The sequence below is a fragment of the Priapulus caudatus genome, unplaced genomic scaffold (genome assembly GCF_000485595.1).
Source record: "Priapulus caudatus unplaced genomic scaffold, Priapulus_caudatus-5.0.1 Scaffold59, whole genome shotgun sequence".
Taxonomy (NCBI): domain Eukaryota; kingdom Metazoa; phylum Priapulida; class Priapulimorpha; order Priapulimorphida; family Priapulidae; genus Priapulus; species Priapulus caudatus.
This window is the reverse complement of record NW_014577120.1, coordinates 223,984-236,731: the sequence shown is the minus strand read 5'-3', so window position 1 is coordinate 236,731 and position 12,748 is coordinate 223,984. Positions and strand designations below refer to the sequence as shown.

The 12,748-nt window shown below is 44.2% G+C and overlaps 1 protein-coding gene across 2 annotated transcripts in view; it reads left to right on the top strand.

Moving 5' to 3' along the window:
- The window catches only part of LOC106821125 (14-3-3 protein epsilon), a 22,453-nt gene extending 12,144 nt beyond the window's left edge, over window positions 1–10,309 (top strand). Inside the window, exons 4-6 of one of the 2 annotated variants that reach the window (XM_014825806.1) lie at window positions 4,363–4,475; window positions 6,462–6,692; window positions 7,659–10,309. In XM_014825806.1, coding sequence (XP_014681292.1) covers window positions 4,363–4,475; window positions 6,462–6,692; window positions 7,659–7,726 — 412 coding nt within the window. In that variant the 3' untranslated portion in view covers window positions 7,727–10,309. Of the gene's footprint in view, window positions 1–4,195; window positions 4,309–4,362; window positions 4,476–6,461; window positions 6,693–7,658 lie in introns of both variants that reach the window. The other variant, XM_014825805.1, reaches the window with a different exon arrangement.
- Window positions 10,310–12,748: the final 2,439 nt, after the last annotated feature.

The window sequence follows — 12,748 nt, the reverse complement described above, 5'->3', positions numbered from 1 at the left end:
GCCTTAAACTATTATAACCCAAACAACTTACTTACTAGAATAAAGAACAAGTCTTGATCACGTTTGTTTAAAACTTTTAATGTTTTAATAAAGGCATTTGATTCTTGAACCATTTCTTTTAAAATTGATTAAATACTGTATAGGAGCAGACATTGATATACATACAGCAACCTTCACAGAGTTAATACATGATCATAAAACATGATAATATTGAATGCTATGTATAATTGTATATACAAAGTAAGATTAAATTAAATCTATGCTATTATTAACCGATTATCCGATTATAATCGATTATCGATCGGTTAAGGGAAATCGATAATCGATTATGAAATTCCAGCCGATTCCCATCACTACTGCCACCCTCCCCCTTTCTCCACCCTCCCCCCACCACCACCACTACGCTCGCGCTCGACGCATATCCATGATAACCTTAATATAGCGAAGTCATTAAAGTTACACAGCATCAGTGAAAAAAATACACGGGGCTCAGGGCGATTTAGCCCCCGAAATGCCAAAAAGAGCCCCGGAAATGCCAAAAAGAGCCTCCCTAAAATTTGCATAGAGTTCAATGCAAACCACATTTTAGAGTGCTATTTTCATGCACGCGAGCTTAAAAAGTAGCCCCCAAAAAATAAATTTTATTTTTTCCCTGACACAGCTATATATCTTTATTACTGTACTACTGGTATAGCAAAGCCTATCAACACGGTAGCGGGAGTGCGCACTAGATTCGGTTGCCAGTGAGTTTATCAGAAGAATACCCAGCTACAGTACACGACAGTTGAGCGCTTTTGCTCTGCGGCCACTTGTTATTTATAGCATTAATGAGCAAATAGCCTACATTACTGTTTTACCTGAAGGATATCACGCCATAATTTCTCAACATTTTACAAATTTGAAATCGAGAATGCAAGCATGAAACGTGACATTGACAAAAACACTTCGGACATCGTTCGGACATTATTTTGAAAGACTAATTAAGGGCTTGTAAGGATTTTTTTTATTATTATTCCAAGTCTTATTTTATGTCCCTTCTGGTTCAAACAACAAACACAATTTGTGAGGGCTGGTACATTATGGTGAGCGCTGGTAAAAAAAACTGCTGTTACCAATACCAGCCCTCTGGGCCAGTGCAGAAGAATCTGAATTTCATGCCCTGTATTAGTGCGCTCAAGTGCTGAAGGTTACCACAAAAAGTTGAGAATAATTATTTCCAGCGACTGTCGGGTAGCTAATCGGTCTCGACGTGGTTGTAGCTGGAGTACTAGCGAATCATTTCAGGTTTTCAGGTAGACTGTAACTTAAATGGATAGGTCATTAGGTTGTTGGTTGAAGTGACTTCGTGACATACATCGGTAAGCTCTCAAGTTGAGGTCTCTACATTACTGGAGAAATGTAGAAGTGTGTTAAAAATTGGATCTGACATCTGTTGTAATCAAAAGTGCATTTGGCATTCAAACCCCAACTATTATTTGGAGAAAATGACCCCCGAGATGGCTGGCTCTCTCTCTCTCGCCCTCTCCCTCTCCCTCGCTCCCTCTCGCTTATTCTCTCTCTCTCTTATTCTCTTTCTCTCTCTCTCTCATTCTCTTTCTCTCTCTCTCTCTCTGTCTCGCGCGCTCTCTCTCTCTCTCTCTTCTCTCTCTCTCTCTCCTCTGCGTCCTGCTCTCTCTTCTCTCTCGTCTCTCTTCTCCTCTCTCTCTCCTCTCTCTCTCTCTCTCTCTCTCTCCTCTCTCTCTCTCTTCGTCTCGTCCTCTCTCTCTCTCTCTCTCTCTCTTCTCTCTCTCTCTCTCTCTCTCTCTCTCTCTCTCTCTCTCTCTCTCTCTTCTCTCTCTCTCTCTCTCTCTCTCTCTCTCTCCTCTCTCTCGTCTCTCTCCTCGCTCTCTCTCTCTCTGTCTCTCTCGCTTTGTTCCTCTTCTCTTCCTCTTCTTGTCTCCCGTGCTCATCTATATCTCTTTCCGCCTCTTTGCCCTTGTGGTCTCCCACTTGTGGCCTACTCGCCAGAACAGGTTTCCACTCGCTTGTTCCCGCCATGAAGTATTGATGTGTCGCATACGGATGCGTAACGCACTTAGACCCCCATCTCACGAGGCGCAATGAGAAGTACTTCACAATGCTCTCCTCTGTTCGTTCACCCCTGGCTACTGGGAACATATTTGACAAATTATTGTCGCGTAAAGGTACGCCCCCGTGACTCATAGGAACTGTCCTTTGAGTGAGTAAGGGAAGTGGGTGACATCAAGGTACCAGTGCGTGCTGCTTCGGTGCAGTACAGTTGTTTTAGAAGACTGCGTTCTTAACCGAGATTAGATTGCTGCTGTACTCTTGCCCTTAGATATAAGAGTACAAAATCTTGTTCCTACTGCAAGTAAACTTTAAACGTTGCAGGGGCAAACAACCCAGGATTACAAATGGGTTGCACTAGAATGTAATGGTTTACAGGGTTCTTAGCCGGGTCTCTCCAAAGTTTATAAAGTATTATTTATGCCAAAAATAAAATAAGGCCCTATTAGCTACTTATATTGTTGTGGTCGAAATCTTAGAAAAGTACTTAATAGTCCTTATTATTTTTAATCTGTTTATAAAAACTGTTCTCGACTTGAGTAAGAATTGTGGTATATAATAATACAGTATAATAAATCTGCGTGCAATTGTGTATATAAATATTATTAGTGTACGTTAATAGACGGTAATCTAGCAGGAAATCAGCCCTAAAGAAAAGTCTTTTTTTGGCCTCCAGAAAGTGTCTTATAAGTCCTTATTTCATTCAACGTGTGTCTTACTACTATGAACCCTGCTTGACCATATAATGCCTACGAATTTCTGCCAAAACTGCTGTAAAATATAGTGAAGAAGCTGGCTATGCTTATATTACTAGTAAGGATATGAGGGTGTTCTATGATAGTTATTGCGTCTGTCTTCCAAATACAGGACCGCCGCAGTCTAAGCATTAGAATGTTTAATAGAATGTGTTTGCGCTCACGCATGCTTTTCCTCTAATATTGCCGAATCGAATTAGTGCACTGCAGGGTAATTGCAGTGAAGAAATCGCACGGGTTTTCATCGCCCTCGCTCATTTATGGCTGGGAGTTGTAACATGGTAAATACCTGTACAAAAATGTTAAATGAGGTGGATGTAAATGGCAATTAAATACTGAGGGTGTGCAGTGAGCCATACATTGAGTACATGGCACAAATTGATGGCCACATCTAGTTTGTGTGGGCGTTGTCAGCTCGTTACTGTCACCTGATTAGGGTCTACCATAATTCAGCCTCAGATGTGTTCCAGTCGTATATACTAAGACATCGGTTGTTAGCCAATCTAATATAGTGTGGCAGCGATGTTTGTGTGTGCTATACTACAGCATGTGTACCCCAGGCATTGCCATGTCATTATTGATCAATGTGTTTGTTCTATTTGTTTTACTGGGTGGGGCGTGCATCTGACGGGTGCGTTGACTCCTTGATTGCCTGTTCTGTGATCACTATTGTTTATTACGATATTTGTAACAAATTTTCTACTCCCAGAACATGAATTTTACCTTTTCGAATCCGAAACATTCTGTAAAAGCAATCTGATTATTTTGCAATTTACTCGACAGCTGGAGTTGTTTATAGACAGCTGGAGTTGTTTATATCCGGGCAGAGTTTACCAAATATAACTTATTATTGATTTTAAAATTCTGATGGCATGCAAATGACTTTTGATCTCGAGGCTAATGAGAACTCATGGGAATTATGATTTAAACAAAAGGTGAGCACAGCACAGTCAGCACTAGTCTGGTTAAATTTCTTATTTAATCTTCACTAAAACTGAACCAATCCAAGTTGAAGTAAAGAACATGGGGTCAATGTCTAATATTTAATTCCTGTCTAGTTAAACATGCATCGCAACCTCTCGGTTTCCCTAGTGTTTTTCTTTTGAGGAGCCCTGTTTATAAGCTGAGGGGATGGGTCAGGGTATTAGCCAGGAATGAGTATTGTGAGAGTGCAGAAAAAATATTTGGGAGTGCAATTTTTACAATGTACACGGCTTTAGATCAATAGTTTAGGCCATGCTACACATTTTTGGCCGCGCAGTTTCAAAACTGACCGTGCAAATCACGGCTGCACGGCTCGCTGGCTAATACGTTGTGATGGGTGGATGGATGCTTGCAGAGAGGATTGTATTGACTTGGGTATTTGTTTACAGGAAAGGAGATTATCACAGATACCTGGCTGAATTCGCGAATGGCAGCGAGAAGAAGGAGTCGACTGAGAACTCGCTTGTTGCCTACAAAGCTGCCAGCGACATTGCCATGACAGGTAATCTTGGTCAAGCGCCACTTGTTTACTGGTCACACTTGTTTATGTTTGTAGGAAGGGAGATTACCACCGGTACCTAGCCGAGTTCTCCTCTGGCAGCGATCGCAAGGAGTCTGCCGAAAACTCGCTAGTGGCCTACAAGGCGGCCAGCGATATCGCCATGACAGGTACCCCCGTTTCGCCTGTTGCTGTGTATGTGCTAGCGTGCTGCGCTCGCCTGCCTGCTTGATCGGCGTTGGATGGCCAGTCCGTTTGTCGGTTCGTTCGTGCGCCGTGCCGTTCTTGCTAGGAGATGGCCGTCGCCTTCCCACCCCGGTTTTGGCAACTCTTGTCTTGCTGTGAATGTGGTTTTAGTGAGTGAGTTCACGTCTGAGAAAACATGCCTTTATACCCTGTTTTCGTCTGTGCAGTCTACGGATAAAACGTTAATACGGAAAGTTGTTGCAGTTAATACGCAAAACTGTGGGTATTGCTGTGCGAGTTGGTTGGACTGGTGAATTGTACCATGGTATAACTGTATGCTGTAGTCTTGTGCTGTAAGTATACAGTGGTTACGGGTGCAGGTAGTAGTCATATTACTGTTAGATAATGTTATACGTGGTACAATACCCTGTATGCTTGCTTCTCTGGCAAATGTCTGCCACGCCTGAAGTAAAGTAAAACCCTGACATTTGTTATCTTTAGTTGATATATCATTTTATTGCCACTGGTTTTATTTTCACAGTTGCTGTGATATTTACCTAGCTTATCGAGATATCTACTTTAATAACCGCAGGCATATGTCAGATGTTGATGGAGAAAATTTGCTTTGTCGCTTACTTTTCACCCTTGATGATTTTACTCTGTTCAGCACTATCCATCAGAGCTTCACTGAGTTTATTTTGCTGTGCGAACATCTCTATTGGTGTGTTATTATAGCATTGGAAGCTGATCAAGTGTTGCTGGCATTTTGCTTGCTACTGATTTTGCACTGCATTAGATGGTCTAATATTTAGCTAGGCTGTAGTCTCTTTGTTGATTTGCCTTATTGCTGTGAAGCATGCATGTACCTACTGTGTATATAGTGTTAAGAGTTGAGCCAAGACTAGTTGGTAACGTGCTGGTGCCTGGGTATCAAGCAAAATTATGTGTTGTTTTCTTGTACTCGGTCGGCTATTATCGCAATAGATTGCGCTACGTTCAGGTATCGTTACTGTGGATGTATACATATGTACTCACGGACGCATGCACAAATACACACCTGGAAACACACGGTCACACACAGACACACACGATCATACACACTGAGACACGCACGCACGCAAATACTTGAGAAAACATGCATGGTTGCACCACTCTTACACGACTGAAGAGCATCAGTGGGAATTTTAAGTTTTATTTTAGCCTCAAGAAATTCAAATCCGTATTTTTTAGTATGTAGATGGCACTAGTGGAATCATGCGACATTTACCATCGTATCGTTACATTAATCTATATGCTGTTTTACGATGTTTTACCATATACGACTATTCTAAGTAGTGGTAATCGAGGTTTCGTGTAGCGGCGTATAGGATGTGTATCTGCCTCGTTCTTGGTAGCAGTGATATTGTGTGCTGGTTGTCGTGTTAAGACTAACGTAACACGCATGGTTTTCGATTTGACTTCGTCGCGGACGCCATAGAATTGCGACGGGTTGGTGCTCGTGGCGCCACCTCTCTCACGCAGCCGCGTCGTGCCACTCGTGTTCGCGGTTTCACATCGCAACTAGTTACTTGTATTGTTCTTGCCTTGAGGCTGTCTACTTGTTCTTATCGTCGGGACGCAGTTAGCCGCTTGTCAGCGTCGCGTGATGGCTAGCCACTTGTTCTCAGCATCGCGTGATGGCTAGCCACTTGTTCTCGGCGTCGCGTGATGGCTAGCCACTTGTTCTAGGCGTCGCGTGATGGCTAGCCACTTGTTCTCGGCGTCGCGTGATGGCTAGCCACTTGTTCACGGCTTCATGTCGCAACTAGCCACTTGATCTCGGCATTGCGTTGAGATTGGCCACTTGATCTCGGCGTTACTGTGAGGCTAACCACTTGTTCTCGGCGTCGCGCCGCTGGCCACTTGTTTTCGGCGTCACGAACGCGGCTGTCCGCTTGTTCCCGGCGTCACACGTCTTCGTTTGTTTGCAGAGCTGCCGCCGACGCACCCGATTCGTCTCGGCCTCGCGCTTAACTTCTCCGTGTTCTACTACGAGATCCTGAACTCGCCGGACCGCGCGTGTCGCCTCGCGAAGGCCGCGTTCGACGACGCGATCGCCGAGCTGGACACGCTGAGCGAGGAGAGCTACAAGGATTCCACACTCATCATGCAGCTACTGAGGGACAACCTGACGTTGTGGACGTCCGACATGCAGGGCGACGGTGAGTGAGCGTGTGTGCGTGCGTGCGCGCGAGCGTGTGTGGAGGGGGCTGTGAGATACGGAGGGAGGGCTGGAGGGTACGGTGGCTGTGAGGGGGGCTGGGGAGGGGGTAATAAGAGCGAGGAGATCGAGCTACCAAGATTCCGCAGTCGTCATGAAGCTATTGATAAGGGGCAATCTGGGACACTGCCGAATACTGAGATATGGCGTTGTGGACATGCAAGGCGACCTTGAGATGGCTTTTTTCGCGTGCTCGCGAGTTCCCCGGGTGAGGTTGTGACCAGAATAGCAGGTGCTGTTGTTGCTATCGTCGTGCAGTGACGAGCGGTACGGGGTAATGGGGGTAGCCGTGGCAGTCGTAGTCTGAGTAGTCTGAGTCATTGTAAAGAGCTCTCGCTCGATCTTCTCCACAAATATGAAAGCTGACGCGCAGCTTCAGCTGCACCACTCTCAGTACTCCAATGTTTTACGTTCTACGCAATGCTAGCAGTGCATGTAGCTATAGATGATTGGTTGGTGTGTGCAGTGGATAGACAGCATATATCTCATCTCCTGAGGGCAGTAATGCAATCTTCATGTCATGGTCTGGTTATTAGCGCATTTCATATATGCGTGAGCACTCGCTGATGACACATCAGGGTGTTGCTTTGACACTTTGTGTTCTGCTTTGAAGATTAGTGTGTTATTGAACAAAATTTGTATTCGCTCGTGGAATTTCTGGGTCATCAGTTTCCTTGCGCAGAAGCAGATTGTCTAGTGATGTATATAATATAGTAATTTAATTTGAGGATAATTTCATAATGTTTATTCACAGTTATTTTACACAAATAACCTGAAATCTGATGATGTTCAGGAAAGTTGGCTTACAATTGCATATAGTATTGTAATGAATGGGTGTGATGTTGTTTTAATTTGCATACAACTTCTTAATTCTTAATACAACCTTGATAATTCTTTTTGGTTTCAGGCGAAGGAGAGACGAAAGAAAGTACGCAAGTAGAGGACATCGAACAAAAAGAACAGGAGGCATCATAACTTCACACCTAGAAAAATAATTATTAAGTCACCTTGACAACAGTTGCTATGGCATTAACCTCCGGGCATTGCAAGCGCGTAGGCAACACACAAGTCGGTGTCGCGACACTCGGGCATGGCATAACTGGAGACGGAATTTTCGCTGCCCAGTTTCGGGGATGGGTATTGCTTTGATACGACAGTAACTACTAGCATAGTGACGTATCCCAAGTGGTACGCGCGCGGGGGGTTGGGGTGGGGGAGGATGCGGTGCATGCCACGAGTGCGATCGCTCGTACGGTGAACTCAGTAATTAGTCTCCTGCTTCACAGCTCTTGGATGGGTTTTAGACTTGGATATTCTTTCCCAGCAGTAGTCACTCGACCGATGCAACGACCGTTCGTTCGTTCTGCATCTCTTCCCGCGTTCATTGCTTAGCCGCTATCACGCCGGCATCAGCGCGTAACCATGGCAGCCATTGTCAAGACGTTAGTGTGTTATTGTCTTCTATTACAGTCATTCTTGATTTATACATACGGTTCTTAAATATTATTGAAGTGATGATACTGTATTCCCGACAGACGTGCAAGGCTGGATGTAGGCGGCTGGCAGTGAGCGGTGAGCGCGCTGCCTGCTCTGCCGGCTGTGTCCAGCTCGTGTGTGGGTCGGTTCCCATTAGTGTAAAGACACACATTCTGTTCACCGCTATGTTGCACTTCGTATTGTAATGTTATATGCGTTTCTGTGGTCACTGTTGCTCACTCTCTCGCCGTTTTTACCGCTAGCCCGGGACGAGGGACACCATCTGGTCTCGTCCGTCCGAAAGACTGCAGTGTGTTTGTTCTCCCAGTTAGTCGACGCGATGTTAAATCCGTGTTGCATTCAACTCTTTTGTAAGTGTGTTTAGAACAGATTTATCGTTTAGTACCGTGAGCGTCTTCCCCGACCTAATCTCGCTGCGGATACTCATTCCACAAAAAATTGTCCCCTTCTCGGTGTAAATTCGAGGAAGAAGAATGTTGCGCAGAGTGAAATACGCAGTAGCATGTGTAGTCGCAGTCAGTCTCCGGTCACACGCAGATTTTCGTGAGCCTGCCGCAACCCGAAGCAGTTGTTGGGTACAAAATATTTGAGTGTAGTAATGTGATTGCTCTTGCTGGTCCACTGAGTGCGGCAGCGGCATCGTCAGACGACGGCTCTGAGATGAATCAAACTGTGATGTTGTCAGTTGATAGTCGTTGGTGGTGACATATCAATAACACCTGTTGCCATGGTAGCGTGTATTTGAATTCAACACTGCAGGGGGAGCGAGGTCATGCGATAACCAGGGGCACTGTAATATCTGTGTGTGTATTGTGTAATATGATATATTATTATCCGTACAAGGTGTAAACTGTATAGCGTTTCTTCATCATTACATTGTGGACCATGTACACACTTTATTTTGCAAGAGGAGGTCGTTTAATTTCATGGGCTTGGGAGAGTTTGCAGAATTTTAATATCCGGAGAGGGAGAGAGTTTTTCCCTCGCAGTGCTGTGCCATGCTCAGTAAAGGCCACACACTGGGTAGGAGACACCATAAGCACCCTTAGCGCGCACATTTCCGACGGGGGAAACGCTGTCTTACCAGTAGAATTCACGTGGCGCGCTGTTGTTAGCTGCTGCTGTATCATTTTCTAGCCGGCAGCTTGCTGGCCCCCTTTATAAGCGAGTCCGGTATTCCGCCCCTAGAGAACTACTAAGTACCTTATAGCCTCGATAGATGGCGCTGGCGATTGAGCTGTGCCGCGGGTGTAAACATTCTGGAAAAGTTCTTATAGCTAGGAATATTTCGAGCGTTCGGTGCGGCTGACAGTTTCGTGTGACCACGGCGACGACGCCCCGCTCTCCGGGGCCGTGGCGGAAACTTGTGCGTGCGTGCGCGCGCGCGCTCTTTGTGTTATATGCTAGGCGGGCAGTTGAAGGGTGTGTGAGATAGGTGACATGGTTGCCGCGGCGCTTGATTTACCCTTACACTGCAAGGCAGACGCTGGATGTTTGGCTCCGACACGTTACAGTGATGGCCGCGCCCTGTTGCTGTGCGTGCGTGCGTGTCTCACACGTGCGCATAGTGCAGTTGTCCGTGTCGTCGCAGTACTTTGATGTCCAATCCGAACTGGGTGGTGGGTATTTATTGGCAGAGGTCTGCTCTGCGCTGCTATTCTAGTGCTTACTGCACTGTACTGTATTGTACCGTACTGTACTGTACTGTTGTAGTAGTAGTAGTAGTATAAATAGTGGCTGTGAGAGAGAAACACGGGTCTGGCCCATCACTTAGGCAAGCCATCACTGTAGGCTCAACCGGTATCTGTCTGGAAAAAACCCCTTACTGGAGAAAATCGAAATGCACAATTGTCTGGAATAGCTTTGATTGTGTGTGTGTGTGCGTGCGTCTGTGTTGGAAGGTCGGATATTCGGTGACTGTATCAAAAATCATAAATGACAAATTCGTGTAAATGAAGCAAGGGCAGTGTTTGGTGTGTGGCGCCATCTAGTTTGGCACTGCGTCAACTATTCTATTCAGTTCTGCTGCTTTTAAATAAAATTCCATGTCATGAAATCTCATGTGTTGGCTTGAGTGTTTTCCAAGTTAAAAAATACCACAGTACTATAGTACACTGGAAGCCGTTACAACTGTTGGAAGTAAAAAGTACAGTAGTTGCTAATCTATCGGCACTTATAGGCAACCGTAAACATGTCCCGAGTTAGCGGTGAACAATTTCTAGTCGCAAACGAATGCTTTCACTGTACTTGCACGTTAATACATAGAATACAATACAGATATGATCAAGAGTGCATAATAGAGATCTCTATTATGCACTCTTGATATAATACAGTTCCAGTTGCATGCGTCCTTCATTTTCCCCGTTTAACATGAAACTTCTTTTGCGTAGACATTATGATTGGACCGTGCAATCTAAAATAGTTATTATTGCGTGTAAGGTTTTATCTGTTCTCTCGTTCACATTCGTGCAGCGTCGCTTTGCTATTTTACCGAATATAGAAAACCGAATAGAAAGTTATTCTATTCTGTATCCAAGCCACAAAGCTAGCAAAAAAGTACATCGTGGCGCCACCTATCAGAAAGTATACGCGCTCACGGCATTTAAGCATTTACAAATTCAGAAACACAATTTTCACCAGCACGCCGTCACGGGCTTTCTTTTCAGCAAGATATGCCGCGTTAAGTAGACACGTGCCCAATTATAATACGCGACAACGATAGCCTTTCTCAGTATTGTCTTATCTTTACCGAACTATGGTCTCCCGTAAGCTATGACGTTGATGTCGACGAACACATGATAGGCTTATAGGGAATGGCATTACCCGGTCGTACGCTAACATTGCTTCTTTGTTTAGAACATAGCTACCTATGTGTGCTTTCTTGATCATCACTTCTAAACATTTTAAGTAGTTTACTGTTTCTCGATGCCAAATGCGGCCTCGCATCACACGGTTAAATTTAGCGGTAAAAGTCAGCTCAATCAAGCCAACCCAGGGGCATGCGTACACGCACGCGCGCGCACGCGCTCGCACGCATGCAAATAACGGAATCACATGCGCACTATTTTGCATGCTGGGACTTTATCCATAATTAAAAAGCACTTGTTTGGAGTGTCGACAAACACGCGCAGTGACGAGTAAAATGACGTATTATTACCTCGTATTGCGTTTATTTTTATAATAAATAGTGGCATTTATATCACTCTTTTCCTGTGCTATCGTATTGTAATTATATACTAGTTATCGTTTGCTTTTTAAATATCATTTTATTTCTATCAAAGTGTATTTAGAGATATATCGATTGACTTTACGGCTTTTGTATAGGAAATGTGGAAACATTTGCTGTTACCTCTCTTAATAATCGTTTATACGGAACATGTACCATGTCTGCTAGCCAACGCTGCTATATTGCCTGCGATAGATTGAGATCTATCGTGTTGCTACTGTTTTCAAGAATGCAGCATTTCCTCCCCACACACGTAATCTCCCCCGTTCATTAGTAAATTGGTTTCTAACTCCATTCAGCCATTATTTTTTAAATCCCAAGAAGGCGACGGACATTCCTGATTGTACCTCGATGAAGCATTGCTGTTAGAAAGAAATCATTTATCTTTTCCCAACGTTCACTGCCCTTCTAAAAGCCACTCTACAGCCCGCCAAAGGGCTGTTGATGTTCAAATCCCTTTTAGCCCTCTCCTACAGACTCTTAGAAAGGATTCGGGTCTCAGATCATTTATTTTTCCTGGCAGTCTTGCGACCAGACAAACATCAGTGCCTTGCTGCATTACCGTATTGTCACTAGGCTGACGGGAATTTCACCTTGATTGTTTTTAGCAGCAGATCTCATGATGTTAGACAGTATATTGTTGTATATTATCTCTCTTTGACGCACCGCACTGCTATGACATGTTATCAGGAGCGTATAATGACAAATATTTGTCGTATATTTGGCGTATATTACGTCAAATATTTGGCGTATATTTGTCATTATACGCTCCTGATGTTATGTTATTGCTGATCGTGCAGACAATGTGTATGCAATAACAATACGGTCTATAAGGTGAATGAATCTAATAAGGTGATGTGTCAGATCCCTGACAATCATGACGTCAAACGTAGAAATTTTGTTAAAGTCGTTGAATTGTATGACGTTATCAGGAGTGAATAATAATAGATTAGAATCTATGCCGTGTTTTTAGACTTGCTCACTCTGATAAGATTACACATGTAACACGTCAAAAGGTGCTCAGAATTGCAATTATTCCAAGGTTGTCGACTAGGAACCATAGCTAACGTGACGAACGCTACAAACAGTGTCTTGTATTTGTCGTTGGTTAACCCGTAGTTCCTGTAAGCCCGCTGGATCGAAGACGTGCGGTGAAACATTGGCTTACTAGAGCTACAGCTCCCACGCAATCTGATCTAATCCGGTATAATCACTGCCTTATATCATACTTTAATTGCATCATCACATTATATTTGATCACATTCTTATTTAGA